General features: G+C 37.4%; 1 protein-coding gene across 5 annotated transcripts in view; it reads right to left on the bottom strand.

The window, feature by feature from the left end:
• The window catches only part of NCKAP5 (NCK associated protein 5), a 615409-nt gene that overhangs the window by 101529 nt on the left and 491906 nt on the right, over positions 1 to 21974 (bottom strand). For all 5 annotated transcript variants that reach the window (XM_014075805.2, XM_087711234.1, XM_014075806.2 and 2 more), the window contains 2 exons: positions 5292 to 5477; positions 1062 to 4732 (listed from right to left, as the gene is read on the bottom strand). In XM_014075805.2, the coding sequence (XP_013931280.2) occupies positions 1062 to 4732; positions 5292 to 5477 (3857 nt within the window). The remainder of the gene's footprint in view (positions 1 to 1061; positions 4733 to 5291; positions 5478 to 21974) is intronic.

The raw sequence follows: 21974 nt of genomic DNA, 5'->3' as shown, positions 1-21974 counted from the left end.
CCTTGTCAGCCTTCTGAAATACAGCAGCTCAGCACAGGCTGGCCTCTCTGAGATTGCACTGTTTGATCATGTTCAAAGTTAACAAGCAAAATTATCAGAACATGGTTGTTTCTCCCCGTCCGCCGGTTATTTAAGAATACACAATTTCCTACAGTCTTAGCTGAGATTAAAAAAAGCAAATTACAATTGTCAAGCAACAATTGGAAGTTGAAGAACAATCAACACAGAAGATAAACTCAACTCTCCCTTTCCAAAAAAGAAAAAAAAAGGATGAGACAAACCAGGTAAACTATTGCTCTGCTGAATTTTTTTTTAAATGGCAACAAGTTCCAGGCCATAGTTAAAAATAAATAACCCTACCATTAAAGAGTGGTACCACTAAAGAGGAAATAAAAGGAGATTTCTATAGAATGAAATGGCCTTGGGCTTCATCACAAAGGCTTTAAAGGATTTGTAATCTATCACCAACTTCTAAAGAAACAGCACATGAGCCAAACTTTAAGTGCTAGTTCAGTGAGCTGCAATTAGGCTGGCTGATGAGGTCCTAAATGTAAACCCTTTGAGCCAATGAAAAAAGGGCATGTGTGTTCGTTTATTTATTTTTGAACTTCCAATAGAACCAATGCATTAAAATTAGAATTAGTTTTAGAATTACTAATAGAACCTGGAAAGTTACCTTATTAAGCTGCTGTAACCTGGCATCTCTTTATCCTGCTTGTTCTCTGCCCCCCCCCCCCCGTGTGTGTGTGTGTGTGTTTTGCCAGCATTTCTTTCTTGGTTTCCAGACCGAAACCCTTGCCAACAGATCTTTGGAGTTGGCTGGTGGTAGAAGTTACTTTTGCCTATCTCCCTCACTCCATTCCAGCCAGCCCTCAAATCTTTGGGCTTTTCTCTTTCTGAAGCAATTTAGATAATGATTGCAAAGTTCTTTTCCCCACTTTTAACTCCACTACTCTGCATTGTTAAGTGAGCGTCTTGCAGTTTCTAAAGAAGCTTGCAAAGCCGGCCACACTATTCTAAAAGGAAAGATTCCAAATCTAAAACACAGCTAAAATTCTTACCTGTGTAAAAGCTCTTTCATGAAGTTGTCTTTTCCTGAGTAGGTAGCAGTAGGGCTGCTTTTCTGTTCGGATCTTGCTTGGCTTGGGTTACCGTGTACAGCCTTTGCCAATTTTTTTCCTTTGGGAGCACCATCTAAAAGGACAGACGTTTTCCTGTTCAGCTCGTTTTCCGCTTCGCAGTGCTGCTCGCTTTTCTTTTTGTCTTTCCTTTTTTCGGATTTTGCTTGCTTACTTCCAAAAGCTGAACTTTTTGCCTCTTTCTTTTCTACTTTGACTTTTGAGGTATCCGTTTTTCGGCTGTTCAGGGCAGGGAGTTTACTTTTACGGAAACCAAACCAGCTGGCAAGAGAAGGGCCTCCGTTTTTTTGTTTCATCTCAGGGCCAGATGGGTTTTGCCCTTGTCCTTTCTGCATGTTCTCTTGGATGCACAACATCACTTTTTCTTCTATTGTAGGATGTGAGCTGGTTGAAAGCGAAGCCTTTCCAGGCGTTTCGGGACCATTTAGACAAGTTTCTGGCAATGCTGTCTTGCTTCCTTCGGTTTTGTGATGACGTTCAATCCTGTCCATGTTTTTCTGAAATGGGAAAATTTGGCCTGGGGAAATACTGGTTTGGTTGATTTCTGTTTGAGTAACACTTTTTTCCATTGCTGACTGACACTTGGAAACATCACTGCTTTTTTCATCTTGACCAGGTGTATCTGGAACTTCACTCTGGGATGCTGATTTGTGGATCCCCTTTTTCAAAACACTGGTGCACATATCTCCTTTTGGAGACGTTCGAAAGGGCAGCTTGCTTGGGTTGCTCATCTGACTATTGGAACCACTCACTTTTGCACAAACGCCTGGCCGAGTGCAAGAAACCGCTGGAACTGCCTCTGCTGTCCCAGCTGATTCGGAAACAAACTTCATTTGCAATCCCTCCCCTGCTGAGTTTTGCCTGGTTAGAGAATTCCCTCGTTCTGATGTATTTGTTATAATCTGGGTTCTCACTTTTCCCAACCGTTCTGGAGAAGGTGCATGCAATAGTTCTTCAGTATAAATACTGAAACTCTGACTACGGGCCTTGGCTCCAGTCATACCAAGAGCTGGCTTCAGGTATGCTTTATTACTAGAAGAAATGGATCTTTTAACAGATTTGTTTTCAAATCTGTCCGGCTCTATCAAATTACAAGATTCAGGGGAAATAGGGAAAGCTGGGTCCATTTTGAGTTTCTTTGAGAAACTTTCCTTTATTTGAGGCTCCGGACTCCATTCTTCAGGGTCTGCTAAGTCTATAGTGGTTTGAGATGAAGATTCACCTTGCCTCTGTTTATCTGAATTCACGTGGCATTTAGAGGCTGCATTCATACAGTCTTTTTCCTGCTTTCCTGGCACAGTGGAACTCCTTCTGACAAAGCGGGGAGATGTTATGAATAATTTCAGTCCCACAGACAGATGGGGCTTCAGCACCTTGCCAGACAAGTTTCCATCATCCCTGACCTGAGATAACAATGGAGCTGGAGAAGGGTTAATTTGAGGCAGAACACTCTGTTCCCCAACTGTACTTATGTGATGCTCCAGTGAAGTGGAGAAACTCTCGGGAAACTTTGGTTTCTGAGGTACACCAGTCTCCTGAGACAGGGAGCTTGTATCTTGTGTTGTGAAAGCTGTAGGGACAACTCTGGAATTATACAGTTCTTGGTTGCTGTAGAACATGGGCAAGTTTGAATTTGGTGGACAAATTTTCTTGGTGAAAATCTTGGAAGTGACTTGGCTTGTGGCAGGGGATTTTTCTGATACGCATTTGCCTTCTCCCTTGTCCTGAAAGTGGTTTAATTCAAGATAGTTTAATTGAGGTGTGACAGGCAGTTTATCGGTTTTTGTTTCATAAACAGCAACATTGTGGCAAACAGACACTGAATTTCCTTTCTGTGGTGAGAACTGAACATCTTTTCTTGTGTCGCTGAGAAAACCCGCTCCTGGTTGGTCAAGAGCAGGGGGTGAATGTTCATAATGTGATCTCATTAAGAGTGAAGCTGATCTGCCAGGAGGAAGGGGAGGGGGAGGAGATCTGGCTTCTACTGGTGGCCCTTCATTATGGACATCTCTGGTTGGTTTCTCTTCATTGTTAACAGACTCTAGAATATGCTGAGGCAAGGCAGTTGATTCTGAGAGCAAAATCTTAGTTTCTGGATGGGCTAACATCTTGCAGTTATTCAAGCCTACTTTTGAATTCTGATTTGGATTCAGTATCTTTTTGTGCCTTGACCATTTTGCAGGTGAGGCTGGACCTTTAACCAAAGTCTTAAAGCAATGGGGAGAGACTAAAGGACAGTTTTCAGCCATGGCCGGTTTAGCTGTCTGTGGTAAAAACTTGTCTCTGCTGGAAACTCTTGTTAACTTGTGTTTTTGATTATTACCTCCCTGGATACAAGAAGGGGAGCTCAAATTGGAAGAAATACTGCATGCGGGTTTGGTTAGTTTTTGCTGAGAGGTATTTTGACACAGTGGTATTCCAAAATGTATAGGGCAATCTCTGATGTGGGGAGAAGGGATATTTGCACAGTCGTCCTTGAAATCATTTGGGGCAGTTTTTCTCTCTGCTTTATTAACAGGTATTTGCATAATATGGCAGCTTTTAGCATCTATTGCTTTCTGCAAATTAGATACTCCCTGAGATAAACATGTAGTGTTTTCTGCATCGCAAGGCTGGTGAATTGAAATTTCATTTCTAGTTACAGTAACAATTCCAGCCTGATGTGAATTAAATTCAATAGGTTTGCCATCTTCGGCATCGAATATTACAGTAATACATTCTTCTGAAGAAGTCTTCTTTATAATTTTTTGCTGCTTAATAAAATTACATGCCTTTGTCCTGATGTCTGAGGGAGGGGCTTGTTTTTCAGAAGATGCCAGCTGAGTGTTTTCTTTCTCCCCAAGCATATCACAGCTCTCGGTGTTCTTTTCTGCAAAGGGTGCTAATGACAAAGATGACGGGCTTTTCTCGTCACTGCTCTCTACATGTAATTCATCAAGGATTTCGTTGTCATCAGTATCTGAAAGGTGTAAATTAAGGTCTCTCCAGCTTACAGTGGAAAGACTTTTATCTATCTGCAGCACAGGCAGCTTCATATCCCTGCATGATTTTGCACCCAACTGAAATCCATTGACAAAACTAGTCAGTTTTTCGGGCTTTTCCTTTGAATTAAAGTAAGACCTTATTTCTGATAAATGCTTTCTATCAGGTTCCCAGCCAAATAAGCTGTCAGAAACACTGTGAGTTAATTTATTACAGTAGTACCAACAGTCTTTTCTTGGTACTTCATGCAGTAGTACTAAAGATGAAGAGTCATCATCCACATCCTCGTGGGAATCAGAATCATACACAAAGATTTTTGGGTGATCTTGACAAGCTACCTCCATTTCAGGCCTGCCATTGGCCTGTTCTTTCTGAGCGCCATACTTAACTCCGGGAGAATAGATTCCTTCATTAGAATCCATGTAATCCTTATAGCCCCATTTGGATATAACCGAAGGAGGTTCTAATATTTTTTTTTGCTTCTGTAGCTTCTTCAGCCCGTCCAAAATGTGGTTTTCTTTGATGCGCGTTGGAGGTAGGTCATCAGCAGGACTGGAATGGTTGCTGGGGAGTGAAGAGCCTATACTTATCCTTTTATCCCAGCTTACTGACTAATTTGAAATGGGAAAAAGAAAATATAAATGTTTAGTTGTTACTGCAAAATTAGCAGTTATTAGAAATAAAAATGCAGGTTTTGAACTTCACCCCTAGATGAAAGTAGGAGGAATTTCCACCCCCCAGGACCCCAGATATAAGAAGTTGTAATCCTCATCCTTATCATCCTCATCCTCATCATCTGTCAAATGGAAGCAAGCCCCAGACCAAACTATGAGTGTTCATTACAATCAGCTAGGGATGAGACTTTGAATAAAAGTGAATGAATTGGAATGGGTGAGAAGGTTAGGGGAGGGGAAGGAAAGGAAGGGGAGGAGAGGAGAAGGGTGGGAAGGGGAAGGGATACTTCAGATTAGATATCTCATTTCTGCTGGAAGTCACAATATTTCTAGATTTATATTTAGGACTCTGATCTCAATACTCCCCATTTATTTCTCCTTCCCATCATGCCCTCATTGTATAAGCTAAGCTTAGGAAGCACCCCTTGCCAATAATATTTTTTTAAATGTAGCCACTCTAAATTTTCTCCTAAATCAAAGGTGACCAGTAACTTACCTTTTTCTTGCATGCTTTCCCATCATTCCAGGAGGAGCTGCTGGAATATTCACTGCAGGCGCTAGACAAGGAGAGTTCACTGCTGCTGCAGCTGCTTCTAGGATAAACTTGGTGAGGTCCATTCCCATTTAACTGATTCTGGCATTTCAAGGCAGGTATTCCAGATTTCATATTCTGCTGGCATTCCTAAGGCAACAAAGCAGATGACATTATTTGGTGGGCTGAAAAAAAAAGGAGAGAGTGACAGCATCTTCCTGAATAAGATGACAAATCAACAGCCTATTTGTATTCATACCAGTACAGATACAGTCTAACTATTGAAGGAATATTAAAACCATCATGCTCATATTTCATCCTTATTACAAGATTAACATTTCTCAATATTTGATTGTTTTAAAAATTTATTTCTTTAAATTATGCACGCCTTATCCGAGCTAGTTTTTCAGTGACAGCCTGCTTGAAATATGCAATGTTTATTAGCAATGTGCTCTAGAAAGATACTGGAGCTTAAGTTAAAGCAGTACAAGAACATCTTGACAACTGCATTATAGCCCCACAATGTAACAGATGAGGCCCTAGAAAACTGGGCAAGGTAAATTAATTTAGTGCCCCAACTAGAATGTCCACGGAGAATGAAATCTCTCCATTACAGTCTAATTTTGGTTTCCTATCTAGTTTAAAGCTTTGTCTAAGAAAGTCTCTAGCATAGGACAATCCATCTTTGTGTCACTGTCCGACAGCTAAAACCTCCAGCTTATGCTATTTATTGACACTTTATGGCTTCCTTTACTACTTGTGTAGTTATCAGCCTTTTCCAAATGCAATCTCGGCTTCTGTTTCAAGAAACAGAATAATGAAGAAAGAAGCAGCGCAGAAGTTGGTAGATGTGTTTTAATTTTCTTCCAGATGAGGATTTTATTTCCTACAAAGGTCAGAGTGTCCCGCATGCTCAGAAATCTTCCGTGTAATGTGTTATAAAGCCTCTTTATGAAATGGATCACAGACAGTTGTGTAGCTTGTTTATTTACAATATTTGTAAACTACCCCAAAAGAAATGATAATGAATACAAAAGGAATAACATATTTGCATATCCTTGGCATCTTGCACCAAGTCCCACGAATCTCAAAAACATTTTTCTCACATTCATGAGCATTGCAATCATATGTGCCTACATTGCTTTACATCATTTGGAATAGATAAAAAATAATCTACTCTGATATCCATGCAAACAGGATTTCCAAGTTCATTATACAAGATAAAATATCTTCTAACTTGGGTTTTAATCTAATAATTATTGATCAAGAACTGTAGCTATTTGCCCATTTGTCAGAGGTCCCTCTAGTTATAAGCCTCAAGAGCAATGCATACTGTTAATTATAGTCCACATTCTTAAAAGTACAGAAGAAAATATCCCAGTGTAATTTTGGATTTACTCATTGTACAGATAATAATCAGTCTTACACTCCTTTGCTCTCCAAGCTGACAGAAGTTGGTTTTGAGACTATATAGCTGTGATGGCGAACCTATGGCATGTGTGCCACAGGTGGCACACAGATCCCTGTGTGCCAGCTGTGTGCCAGCTGTTGCCCCAACCCAGCTCCACCGCAGATGCAGGTGTGGCCAGCTGGTTTGGGGTCTCTTTCAGCTGTCCACTTGCTATTTCAGCCTCCATTCCTTGCCTGAGACATCACATCGTTGGAAGGGCCTCCGCAGCTCCCAAAGCACTCAGGCAGCAATCTAAAGAGGGTGAAAACAGCGGATGCCATTTTGAGGCCCCAAACGGCTCCGTAAATGGTTCGAAAGAAGCAGGTGCCATTTTGAGGCTTCAACCTCTCTAAAAACAGCGTGAACAGAGGCAAGTGACATTTTGAGGCCCCAATGACTCCAGGGAGGCAGTAAAGGCAGCAGGTGCCAATCACCAGTGGCTGGTCGTATTCTGCAGTGTAGTGAGATCTTTTCCAGCTTTTTTTGGCCATTATGGGGTTGCTTTATTCAACCCTACTGCTCTCCTAGGCCATATCCCTGAAAAGGATTTAGAGGAAGCAGGGTCATCAGGGATCAGGGCCAACCAGCTAAGGGGGCTGGGGACCCAGCCAAAGCCTCCAAGGTCTCCAAGTCCTCTCTCATGGCAGAAGACCCAGAAAGCTCTTGAGAAGGAGTTTTTAAAGGCCCAAAAGCAGGCTGACCAGGCTATGACAATTGTTCCTTCAACTAACATGATTCAGGCCTCCTGTCCTATCTCCCCCAGAGCTGCCTCCCATTGCGACATATCCTTCTCTGGCTGAGATGTCCCCTGACTCAGAGGGGAAAATTTCCTCCTCGTCCTCTTCTCTACAGCCTACTGAAGGCAGATATTTTTTGATGTTCCCCTCAACAGGGATTGTTCATTTGATCAGGCCACTTCTGCTCCTGCCGATGTCCATGCCAGCCCGAATATATCTGCACCTACTGATATGGCAGCCATCATTGCAGAGGCCATAAAACAAGGCATTGTTGCTGGCTTTCAGCAGAAGCTCTCCTCTAGGTCTTCCAGTAGGCAGAGGCACAAGTCATCTAGGGGCTCACGACAGCCTCCCCTCTCTACCTCGGCCAGTCAAGCGTCTATATTTGGTGATCAGGATACCCTCAGAGATTCAGACTTATCGGAAGACGAGGTTATCACACCTGAGGTCCTGGCATTTGCCGAACTTTTCAAGCCAGACCGGTTCAAGTCACTTCTGTTTAAAGCCAAAAAAGCGGCAAACTTGTCTTCTTCTTCCCAGATTCAGGCTTCCGACACAACTTCTACAGATCCACCTAATATCTTCTTTTCAGAAACAACAGTGGAGAAGGAGGTCATCCCATCTCCGAAATTATTTCTTAACCTGGTCCAGTGGCAGTGGGCCTCTCTGGGGGTGGGTCCTTTGCCCATGAATTTGGAAAAACACCTGTACAAAGTCAGGTCGGATCTCTCCAAGTTCTTCGACACTTCTCAGGTAGATCCACCAGTAGCTGTTCTCTCATCCCCCACAGTAGTGTCTGGAGTTCCTGAGGAGGCCCTCAAGCCCGAAGAGAAAAGGTCAGCACAAACATTAGTTAAGGGCTATCAGGTGGGTGCCTGGGTGGTGCGGGCTTCCACGGCCACCTCATTTTTCTCTAGGGTGGCCCTAATATGGATTCAGCAGCTCCAGGAGCGAATTTCCACCTCTGACACATGCTCCAATAGGGATCTGAATAAGATCAGAGCTGTGGTCGAATATTCTGTGGATGCTTCCTTAAACTCACTTTGCATCCAAGGCATGGCCTCCTCGGTCATGGCCAGGCAGCTGTTATGGTTCAAGCTATGGCAAGTTGATGTCCACCTCAAGTGGCACAAACAGCATCTCCTTTGGAGGTTCTCAACTTTTTGGAATCCCCTTGGATCCTTATCTCATGGAATCCAAGGATAAATGTAACATCCTTTTATCCATATATAAAAACCAGGAAAACCACACTACTCCCTTCTATAGAAGACTTTCACTTCGCCAAAAATAGGTGAGAGGGGCGGGGTGCATGTGCGAGGGGAGGGGAGGGGAGGCATGGGCGGTCATGTGTGCATTCACGGGGGGTCACATGCACATGTATGTGGGGGCGCCTGCACAGGGGCAGGGCACACATGGGGTTGCACGCGCATTGCATTAAGGGTGTGAGGACACCCATGTGCTGTCGGTCACGTGCAATTTCAGCACACAATGACAAAAAGGTTAGCCATCACTGCACTATAGGATGTTTATCTCCAACTCTGGCCTGCAGTATTTATTATGGACAAAAATGATATATTTCAGAATATTATTGTCATAATTGGTCTATTTTGCTGTGATGTGCAAAATGGGCCGGGAAAAAAATGAAATAAACACAGTGAATCTCTCTCAATAACAAATGGATTTGTTCATACTGTTCTTTCATAATCCGGGTGGCCAAATCTTGTGAAGGTCACAGAATATTAGTGAACTCGTGAAATGCGAATCAAATTTTCATTGAAACATTTAACGTTTTTCTTAGCGATAGCAGTTCTAGAGGAGTTAAATCATCAGAAGACCGAATTTGCTTTATAAAATAACCTGGGATTTCTATTTTTTTACATGGGTGGATTTACTACTTGCTTTGATGAAGCTTCTGATTTTCTTCCATCTAAGCGCCATCAACAAAGTGATATCACGACATCCTGACATTACACTGACAGGTTGTCAGAAGCTGTAACTGTGATACATCCCTCCATCCCTCTATCCAAAATAATAACAGATGGGATCTAAAATGAATGATTTATGTAACATTTTTTTCAATATAGCAATAGGAATAGCACTTAGACTTATATACGGCACCATAGTGCTTTCCTCTGTTCTCTGGATAGTTTAAAGTATCAGCATATTGCCCAAATATAATCTGATTCTCATTTTACTGACCTTGGATGGATAGAAGGCTGAGTCAATCTTGAGACAGTCAGGATTGAACTCCTGGTTGGGCAATATGCTGACATTTTCAGAAAACTTTGTTGCAGAATAGTTTCCCCCGTTAATAGTGGTGGGATTCAATTTTTTTACTACTGGTTCTGTGAGCATGGCTTGTTGGGCATGGCATGGCCTGGTAGGCGTGGCAGGGGAAAGTTACTGCAAAATCCCCATTTCTTCCCAATCAGCTGGGACTTGGGAGGCAGAGAATAGATGAGGGCAGGGCCTGTCAGAGGTGGTATTTAGTGGTTCTCTGAACTACTCAAAATTTCCACTACCTTTTCTCCAGAACTGGTCAGAACCTGCTGAATACCACACCTCTGCCTGTTATGAATATTCTATATTTTAATACAATTTTATTTTAATGATTTTTTTAAAAAAGAAAGGCAAATACTAATACAAATTAATAGTAAAAGAAAAAGTTAAAAGCATGGAAGGAGAAAAAAGTAAAAGAAAATAGAAAAGAAAATCAAACACACAAATAAGTAGCTTCTGATATTCTTTACAGCAGTTGTAAGTACAATTATCTGTACTTCTCATTCTATGATTACAATATAACTCTCTTCTTCCCATAACCTATGCTGTCTAATCATCAAACCATCAAGCATAAGTAATGCTTGACAGTTGTAATGATTTTGATAATTTTATTTTAAAAATCCCTAAGGGATTTCCAGTCAGCAATAAACATAGATATTGAAGTATTTTAGCAAATTTTATTAACTTGACTAATTCCATCATTTTCATCAACCATTCTTCCATTTTGGGTAGTGCTAAAACGTGCCATCTTGGTGTGTACAATAATCTCATTGCAATTATCATATACAAAACATTACTTTTTTCCAACTTTTCATCAATCCCCCTTACAAAAAATCCTCTGGTTTGAATTGTATATTAATCTTTAAAATCTTCTGAATTAGAAAATTTGAATTTAAAATTTTCTAGTTTTCTTTTAAGTGGCCACCAGAAATTATAAAATGTCCATTTTTGTTCACATTTCCAACACTAATTTGAAATGTCTTTATACATTCTAGACCAGCAGCCCTCAACCTTTTGGGTACCAGGAACTGGTTCTGTGGACCAGAACGGGCATAGTTTACTTGCTGCTGGCATGCCATGCCCTGGTGCTGGTCCACGGCCCAGGGGTTGGGGACCCTTGTTCTAGACAATTTCACTTCTGATACACCAGCAATATTAGATTTTATAAAAAATCTTTTTAGGATTATAACAGTGTAAATTTCAATTCTTTCAGCCATATCTTCTCTCATTATTCCATCTGCAAATTATAACTAATATTTTAGCCAGCTTTATCATGCATTCTTCCACTTGTTTTTTTCTGTTTAAAATTTCAGTAAAAGTTCATACATTTTAGCTGTTCTTCATTTATACACAATTCTAATTCAAACATAGACTTACCATGTTCAAAATATTTTATCTACATTAAATCCTTCTAATAGCTGTAAATAATAAAACCACATACTGACATCTATACCCCTCTGCCACTAGGTAGTCTATTGAATTTATTTTATTTTCTTGACAAAGTTCTAGCATTTCATGATACGTAGCTATTTGTGTTTGCCTATTATTTCTCAGCTATAAAATGCTTCTAGTTTGGAGAGCCATAAATTGGGTTTGTATTTACTTTTTATTCTCAACATGGCATGTTAACATTTTTTAAAAACATCCCTGTTAATGTTGACTTTATTGCACATAAAACTTTGAACCTCACATTGAACCTCATTAATAAATTCTTTTCAGTTATTATTTTAAATATATCATCTATAATCATTGTGAACAACCTGTAGTCATTATAATTATATCAGCCTGTAATTTCTTCTTGTAGTGTCCCTCTTTAGATATTAGTGTAATACTGGCCCCTTTCCAAATCTCTGCCATCTTAATTTCCTGTAAGGTAGTATACATAATATTTTTGAAAGGATGTAAAAGTTCATCCTTAAAACATTTATAAAAAAAACAACCTAATAATCCATCGGGTCCAGGAACTTCTGCTGGCTTAATCTTTTTTATAGCTTCAGAAACTTCCCTTATTGTTATGGGTCCATTTATAATCTGTCTCTGTTCATCTGTAATTGTCAGTAAATTTTATTTCTTTAGATATTTATCTATCTTCTTTAGAGAGATGTAACTTCCTTTACATAAATTGGAGCAATATTGATAAAATATTTTTTGTATAGCCAAGTTGCCCATTAATGCATTATCTCCCTCTTGTAATTTCAATATCACTTTCTTTCTTTTTTGTAATTTATATGCAGGCTATTCTGTGGTTTATTTGCAAACTCATTTTTTTTGCTTTACATAATTCATTTTTATTTTCATTTCCCTTACTGTTAACATAGATTATAGTTGTAAAAACTTAATTTGTTGATAAATATCTCTCTACAAATTTCTTTTCTTTTTTCTCATTCAAAAGAGCTTGTTTTCTCTTGATTCTTTTTTTGAGTTCGCTATTCTCTTGTATAAAATTAAAAAAAAAACTTTACTTGCTTCCCATAACCATTTTTAAATCAATGCCTTTACTTATTTAAAAAAAAAACTAACTTTTTTTTACATTCCTCTTCTATTGCTTCTTTCTGTAGAAACATTTCATGTAGTCTCCATCTAAAAGAATTAGATATTCTTTTATAAATCAAACTCCCAGGATTATTATCTGAAAAAATCTTTTGTAAAATCTACTTTAGCAAACTTGGTAGCCAAGTTCTCTGAAATCAAAATCAAGTTTATGCTTGAAAAGGAGCTATATCTTTGAGAATAGTAGGTGTACTCTCTTGGATTGCCATTTTACTGTCTCCATATGCTAACTAGCTCTAAAATGTCCATCACATCAAAGAAAACTTTTGTATTTTTCTGTAAATGATTTTAATATTTTTTCAAAAAGTTCTATCCAATTATTAAGAAATCATTCCAATTCAATCACCTAACAAACATTAATTTTTATCAGAGAAACGTAATCTCTCTGTAAGTTTTTATAGAACAGTACTATTGTTTTAAAGAACCATTTAATTCTACGCATATTAATTTCCACCCTAACAAATCTACCATGCTTATCAGTCAATACAGATTCATATTGTAGTTGAGAATATTCATATAAAACCCCTCCCTCCTTCCTTCCTTCAAAATAAATTCTTCACCCATTATTTGTAAATCATATATCTTATATTCTCAATTCTAATGTATGTCTCTTATAGGCAAAGTATCTTGTTTAATTTTTCATATTTTCTCTTTTGAAAAGTATTTGTTCCAGTTATATTCCACATTAAATATTTATAATCCATAAATTAAAAATTTAGAAAAAAATGATACCAATATCACTTAATTCAGTATCATCCCCTTTCAGTTTCTTATGGGACCTGTTGGAGCTTTTGTGTACTTTCATCTGATACCACCATTTGAATCTGCTTCAATTTCTCTTGATTTTCTATTCTTTTCTCTCTTTTTTTAAAGAAATTATCTTGTCTTCTGGACAGAATGCAATCTAAACCTCTGTCATTTAATAGTAAGAAATCACACTTTCCAAATGAAATGGAATATTTCATGCTTTAATCTCTTAGTCAAAAAATATTACTCATTTCTCTTAAGCAGGTTTCTAATTGGAATTTCTTTTAGAACAATTACATCCATATTATCAATCTTCAGTCCTGTCTAAAAATGCTGCTGCAAAACTTGAACTCTTGCCTTCTTCCTTGAAACATTTTCTATTTTTGCTAATTTTGTATTTATCCTATATGCTTTATCAGTATTTGCCTTTGTAACCTACTAATCCTATTCCATTTTTTAAAATAAGATTTAAATGTTTAATAACATTTTCTCTAATATTTTCACTGGAATCCTCTGATATTGCTCTAAATCTCAAACAAAATTCATTCTAGATTCCAATAGAAGCAGAAGGTTCTGTTTCCAATTTTCTGTATTTAACATCTGTTTTATTCTCCAAAATTTTCATATTGTCATCAGTTTGTATTACATCTCCAGATACTTATTTTACAGTATTTTCCATCTTCTTAACTTCTTTCATCTCCTTTTATAACTTTCAAGGCTTTCATTCATTCTTTTTTCAGAAGCTGTAAATTTAATAACAACTGATTCAGTTAACATTTTCTTAAGCAAATCTGATGTAATTTCTCCCCATGGGGATTGTTCTAGTGATCCTCTTGTCCCCTCTTTTTTTTTGCTGCTTTTCTAGTGGTTGCCATTATGATTTTGTAATTCAAAAATGAAAGTGTCTCATAAAAGAAAAAAAAAATCCTTTCCCCCCCATTTTGTCTTATTGTGCCCTTCATGACTCAAATAGCACTCTGTAGTAATAGTCACAATCAAGTTGACATCTCTATAGTTACAGTTAGTATCACAGTCTGCCTTTATGTTTTATTTTATAAAATCCACCAACTGTCCATACTCTTTAATAATAAACAACAACAAAACATTTCCACAAAGATCTGGTTCATTTGTCTATTTTAATTCCAATTTGTTCAAAAACACCAAATACTAATCTTTCAAATAAGTATCCCTTTCTAGTTTTATACTTTCTTATATCTACTACTGTTAAGCTTTTTGCCCAAAGTTTTTAAATCTTTAAAACCCTTTTCCCTTTGTAATCCAGAAAGAATGGTGACTCACCAGATTGAATTTTCTTATTTTCTCTTTAGCTATAAATTAATTACATTCCGAAAGTGTTTAAAGAAATGAGGCTCACATGAACCTTGTGTCCATTTATGCTGCATTATAACTGTGAGCTTCAGTCGCTTAACTTGACTGCAAAAACCTCAGTTCCTGCATTCTGTGTTCACAAGGAACAGCTGTCCAGTGTGCAAGTAGGGAATCTTAAAATCTCTCCCTTTTCTAGCAATACTGCATGGGCCACAATTCACTGCCTGGCCATCACAATCACCCCCATTCCTTCGAAGACATCTAGTTCACCATGAATCTTTACCAGAACATTCCTTTTATGAATAATCTGAGAGTTAAAAGTAGGCATCTGAGTTCACTCAAATTCAGACAAAAATATGGACATATAAAATAAGTTTACAAGGCACCTAGCCAATTTATATATCCCAAACTTCTATGGCCTGATTCTACCAATAGGATGGTGAAAATTCTATTCTTCTCCAAATGCTCCAACAACTGCTTGGAGAAAAAAAACGAGATCCAAAGTATGACCATTCCCTGAATTAGAACCACAATAACTTCTAACAAGCCCATGATCAGTTTGGAGAAAATAAATTCTCAAGTTTTATTCAGTCTGAAAACTAGAAGATTAGGACCAGAAAGGATCAAAAAGCATTAGTGTTCTGCTGCCAACCCCAAGATGTAATCAGAAATTTTTAGGAAGAAACTAGCTCATAGCAGGACACATGAAAGGCTGCAAATTTCTTTCTATGACCATGTATCACATATAGGCATTTACATCCTTTATGTCCACAGCAGTGTCCTTGGCCATGGTAAAAATGTATCACATGATTAGAGCTACCTCCTCCTTTCCAGCCATGATATAAAAGTTATTGAAAGACTAGATAACTAACTGGACAAATTTCCGATTTGATAACATCATTACTATTACCCAGCCAGGGTTTGCTTATCCAATACTAAGTGGTGGCTGGGGATGAACTTCATGACAAATAAAGCCATATCTTACTTTTTAAACAGAAAATAATTTTTGTCCTGCAGAGATTGAATCCTTTCTTTAGATATCCACTCAAAAGTCTCAAAGATTACTCCTGGGGTGCACTAATTACATATATTTAACTTGTCCGTTGGTTTATTAATTTGCATTTCATGACAAGCATTTTTAATCATAGGATTTAAGCCATCAGCACATTCAGAGTACAAAACCCTGTTTAAGATTATAATTTAAATACATAATTGTTAAGTAGCAAGAAATGGCAATTGTTTGAATGAAGCTATTGCCAACCTAAAACTAGAAAAATCTATCATGAAAGCTAAATTACAGATTGTATGAGCGGTCATTATTCTTATTCGGAACCTTTGAAACAATATTTTATCATACCAAACAGGAATCTGTCGAATTTTTATACTTACACATGGAAAAGATATTTTCAGGTCTTGTGTGCTTTAATTCTATTTTTTATGATTTATTTATTCATGTAAGCTATGTTTTGCTTTCCTCAATGAAACATGAAAGTCATTTTCCTTAAAGTTTTGCCAAATAAGCACAAAGGGAAGCACATTCAAAAAGGAGAAAGTGGGGGGGGGGGGAGGCAAGGCCATGAATTTTTAAAAGTTCATACATAATATATCATAAAACCAGGATGAATAATATGGTGCCCCAGCTTTAATAAAAAGCTCCTTGACCATTTCTCACAAACTTTGAGATGTAATCAATACTCAAAAAGGTATCTTGGGGACATTGCCAAGATTTATGCCTTTTTGCAAAGAATGGGACTTTTTACTTCAGCCAGCGAAATGATAGTGGACTTCAGAAAAAGAAGAAAAGGTTGTTATTTCTCTTTCTATAGCACTCTAATTCTATGATGAGTTTTATTGTCCTCACCACACCCACTTCTTGTAGAGATATGAATGTGCTAAAGGAAGAAATCAAATGCAATAACCCTCTCATGGGAACCTAAACAAGCTTACATCAAACCTGAGTTCTTTTCTACAGTATTTCTGAAAAGACATCCCCAAGTCAAGGATTGCACGAATTAAGATGGATGATCAAAGATGCATGAATGAAATTCATTCCTGTCAGGAAATAATGAAATGACCATAGAATAATTTGCCAAGTATGCAAAACTGGAAATCCCAAATGCAGAAGATAAATTTCAAGGGAAGAATAAAAGATTTTAAGGCAAAAGAACTTTATTGTAATGTCTCCATTTATTGAGTCCAAGACATAGTACAAAGAGGAATCAAGTATTTATGGGAACGGAGCAACACTTTTCTAGTGTATGACACCCCATTATTTATGAAAGCATTTTTCTACATTGATAATTGCAGTAGTGCTGTAGGAAGTATTATATAATCACTTATTGAGTAATCAACAGGTGAACTTTATTTTATTTAGCAGCTTCTGTAAATGATTGTAAAATAATGATGCATGATTATAAAAATGAGTCTACTCTTCAACAGCATTGATCTTACAAAGCATTCCCTTGAACAAATTTTAACTCAAACTCATTAATGTCATCTGTTAGAAGCAATTAATGTGAATAGAAAATAATTGTATCAGGGAGGTGGAGACTCAAGAGGATTTTGTGCATTAATATTCCATATGCAGTTTGATTACATGCTCAATTCTTTCAATTTTGCTTGGAAGGATTACTAATCTGATGCTATTTTCCCCATATTAATTTGTATACTAATTACCAAAGTTTTACATGAATGTTAAGCCTGGACTGTTTTAATTGCAAATACAATACATTTTGCAATTTATGTAAATATGACCTTTTGATGGATAACTTCAAAAGAATTTTAAGCCTGACAAAAATTTACAATATCTTGTCAATAACATAATTAGAGCTGCTTGATTTTTTAATCATAAAGCAAACAAGCACACAATTTTTTTTCATGACACTGCAAAACAAGCCTATTTGAATATTTTCTTTTACTTCTTCCTCCTCCACCACCACCACCATCATAACAAAACCAAAAAAACTTTTTGTTACTCAAATAGCTACCCTATCTAAGATTTTATTTTTGACAGGTATCTCTATAGAATCAGATAATGAATATAATGCAACTATTATACATTTATTTTATTGATTTATTACATTTAATTATGCTGCTGATAGCTCACTCTGGTTTTAAAATAAGTAATCAGAATGCATGAGACTATTTCCTTCCAAAGTCGTAATCTATTAACAGGGACAACTGTTGCCATATTAGGAAAACATTTTCTCTACTCCAAATCCAAGCTGACAGGACTCTTAAAATAAAGATGTAATAAGTTGCATCCATTGTTACCACAGCAATGGAATACAAGGTGTACAAATACATAGCTATTTAAATTTGAGAAGGATATGAAGTACAAACAGTAGCAATAATTTGAGAATGCTGCAAAAAGATATGTGAAGTTATTTCTAATTCCTAGAAATCCCCATAATAATTTATAATATGAACATTAGTGTTGTTGCTTTCCAGCTATTCCATTGCTCATATCTAAACATACAATCCTCCTCCTATTCATCTTGCTTTGCCTTAAAATTTTAAAATAATGTCAAAAATAGGTGATACAAATAAAAATCAAGTACAAGTAGTGAAATATAGACAAACAACAAATCTGAAATGCCAGACAACTATATATTCTAGTACATCATTAAAGCCAATCACACTATTAGAAACCTCAACCATTTCCTAATGAAAACATGCCCCTATAAAATTTTCAACTAGATGAATTTGGGTAACACATTTCAGATTATAAAGAACATACTTTAGATGATAAACTATATGGTAAATTATGCATCAAATTAAAATACAAATTTTAGTTATGACACAAGTATGCATATTATGGCCATCTAAGAATGATTTCTAATTACAATTATTTTTTAAATACTAAGAAAAAGAGGCATATTTCCAGAATTGGAAAGATCTTTTCCAATAAAAGGCATATAGAATCCTTGGAGCTATTTATATATACAATACTATTTCAGAGTACTTTGAAGGAATATAGGATATAGTGAAACACAGATAATGAAATGGAATTATACCTTTCAGAATGTGTTTCACTTTGTAGTGACATACCAATGGTAAAACATCTAATACCAGTTCTAAGAATAATATTTAATATTCCATTGAAATTCCCACTGTTTCATCTTTATCAATGTATTCAGTTTCAGCATCTATTTGATCACCATTTTTGATTTCTTTGGGTTCTGAGCTGTACTTTCATAGTAAATCATAAATTGCACTTAGAACAGTGCAGGATTATGATATATACAATTTTCAAATTCAGTCAAACTTCACAATGTTCAATATATTCACCTTCATTTCAATAGTAATTCTTGTGATGATTCCCAGGATGGAGGGGGTGCATTCCAGAGGAGTAAGAGGCAACTCAGTTCAGATAGTTTGTGTGAGAGAATGAGGGTGAGCCCCTTCCTAATCATTCTTAGAGTATGTGGTAGATGCAGAGAGTAGAGTGCTTAGTCTGGCAAAATTCTGTTTACAGCATGGAACAATAAAGAAACCTGCTTGGAATCACTAAGTAATTTCAGCAATAATAGTGTCTTTTCCATAATCTGACTTGCTTCACCAAAGTTTTATTTTACAGAATTTAACAACCATATCCTAATCATCAATTCTATTCCATTAACAAAAAGGCCAGTGAGAGAAAAGTCCATTTTTTTCTATATCCACTATTAATTATCCTAAAATTAATGAATAAACAATTTTTGAAATCAACTGAGAACAGGCGTCCTCTAGCTACAGAGTTTGTATATCACATGGCGTTAACTTATTCTTGATTATTGAAATATTCCTTTTGTAAAAATAAATTACTTATTCACACCTGCTCCATTGCTACTATTAGGCTATGTGGAGAAGTCCACTGAAACAACATAGATAAGGGGGGGGGGGGGAACGGAACTGAGCTAGGCTGCGTTGTTTTTTTTGGGGGGGGGGGGTTGAAAAAAACAACCAGTGTTTACTTGTTAGATAAGAGAAAGGTTTCTTTAGGGTCAACTTGCCAGAAAGCCCAAACTTCCCGATATTTCAAAATAATTAGGAAGATAAAGTTTGGAGACAAGATAGTTTCATAGTGCAATATAAATTTGGTATGGGCTATTTGATTTTTATATCTGCTTTTCTAAGCAATGAATGCTGTTTTCTAGTATTACAGCATGATAACCATTCAGAAGGGGGTGAGGGAAGACACGTAACAGCACCGCCAAACTGATGCATTTATTTCTATTAATAAGTGTCTGAAATTTGGCAATAGGACTATCAGAGCTGAGCTGCAAAACTCTAGGTAACCACTACAGGCAGTCCTCGACTTACAACCATAACTGAGCCCCAAATTCACGTTGCTAAGCAAGACAGTTGTGAAATCAGTTTTGATGCAGTTTATGACCTGTCTTGCCACCATTGTTAAGTGAAGCACTGCCGTTAAATTAGTGACACAATTGTTAAGTCAATCTGTCTTCCCCATTGATTTTGTCTGTCACCAAAGGTCATCATGTGACCCTGGGAAACTGCAACCATCATAAACATATCCCAGTTGCCAAACAACTGAATTTTGATCATGTGACCATGCGGATGCTGCAACCGTCGTGTGAAAAATGGCCATAAACCACTTTTTTTAGGGCTGTTGTAACTTTGGTCACTAAATGAACGGTTTTAAGTCAAGCACTACCTATAAATGGCAATGAAGAGACAGGAAAAATGCTTCAGGTTGCGATACTAGCTAGTATAGTCAAAGATCTGCAGCTCAGAGCTGGTATCTCTGTTAAGAAGTAATTTTATGAACTTATTTTCTGAGTGCATAAATATAGAAAGTAATTCCAGAATTGGTTATCATATCCAGAAAACCTTTGAAAACATCAATGCAGACATAGGGGATGATCAACAGTTTCATCCAAGGAGTCATTTCCAAGGCCAATCTGCCAATGATATTTCAACACAAGCCCTTTAAAGGTCTGAAAATAAAGCAATACACTGGTTTAATGTAAGAATTATTCAGTTGAAATTAAGTTTTATTTCATCTTTGTTTACATTACTTGTGTATGTAAATGTTACTTGTCCTGAAATGGACTTTGAGAAATAAAGTGTCACTTGGGATAGCTCTTCTGAAATATAATGCACAAGGAAAGGAAGCTCATTTCCCGGAGCAAATGTAAGCAGTCTAATTTGTTTCAGACGGATCTATGTTTGTGTGTACATGGGAGAACTGTATTACTGGGTTATTTTTGGTTATTATTATTAAGGATTAAATCTTCAGGGCTTTCAGAATGAACGGATAAATTCTTCCCTATTGACTGCTATCCCTCCTGTTGATCATACATACATTTATACATATTTACTATGCTATTCCCTTGCAGGGAGAAAGAAAAAAAAATACTATGCAAAATCTCTGAGGAGTAAGAAATATCAAAGAGTAAGAAATTTATTTCAAGAGAAAAGGAAAGAAAATATAGCTATAATTAAGTTACATCAACATCATTTATTGCTGAGCTACAAAGCAATCAAACAGTGATCTGGCCATGACAAAGAATTGATGGCAAGTGTTGTGGTCCGCCAGCCGCCTGTGGAGCTCACAGCAGAGTCAGACAGTGAGGAGTTTAAGGAGGAACATGGGCCAGTCCTGGAGTCTGGGGAAGGCTTGGACGAGGGCTCTGTGTCAGAGGCAGAGTGGGGTCCAGGGGCATCTAGGAGTTATGTGCTGCCTCCAGAGTTGAACATCAGCGAGGCAGAGGTTCCTGTTCCCAGTGCGCCCATGGGCAGAGCTGTCAGAAGGCAAGAACAGATAAAACAAAAGGGACAACTCGGGAGTAAGGCTTGGAGGTGACTGGCCCCTCCCATAGGACATAAAAGAGGAGCAAAGGCACATAAGCCTTTGCAGGAAGCAACTTTGTTCATGCTGGTTGAATTCTGAAGCTCCGTTTTGACTCTTTGCTCCGTGTGGCCTTGCCAAATTAATTGCCAATTAGGTCTTTCTCTGCGTTTCAAGGAAGATAAAGGTGGGTGCTTATCAACCTTATCCCAAAAGACTTTGGCAGACTACTGTCAGACTCATTACAGGCTGTGAATGAACATAATTCACAGCATTTGAAATAAAAAGAGGGGGTTTGGGACTAAGCATGTGCTTTTTACTGTATCAAGAAGCCTAGGTCAGAACAGCAAGATCACTTACTCCCAGACTACATTGCAATTGCTCTAAGACAAAAAACTGGTCAAATGTATTCCCACTGAACCCTTTACTTCAACTCAGGTGCATGGAGATCATGATCCACTGAACTATCCCAGGCTCCATTTCGCTTAGAAACAGATTGAGGTTGCCAAAAACTATAAGCTTTAGCATCTCTACTGCCAACTCAATGACAGAATCTAGATATTCTGGCAGCTCTAGGCAGGAATGCACAGCAGGGAGACAGATTTAGTCTTTATATCCCTAATAACGCTATGTGAAATGTGTCACATAGAATCAAGACCAAACCAAAACACCCCACCCCAGTTTAGACCACTGTTGAGTAAAGCATGGGATTCAGAATGACATATGAGAAGATAACCAAAGCAACAGAACTGAAATGG

This window comes from Thamnophis sirtalis, unplaced genomic scaffold, assembly GCF_051295495.1.
Source record: "Thamnophis sirtalis isolate CommonGarterSnake01/CBP01778 unplaced genomic scaffold, rThaSir2_p1.2 scaffold_1, whole genome shotgun sequence".
NCBI lineage: Eukaryota > Metazoa > Chordata > Lepidosauria > Squamata > Natricidae > Thamnophis > Thamnophis sirtalis.
This window is presented reverse-complemented; position numbering and strand designations above follow the sequence as displayed.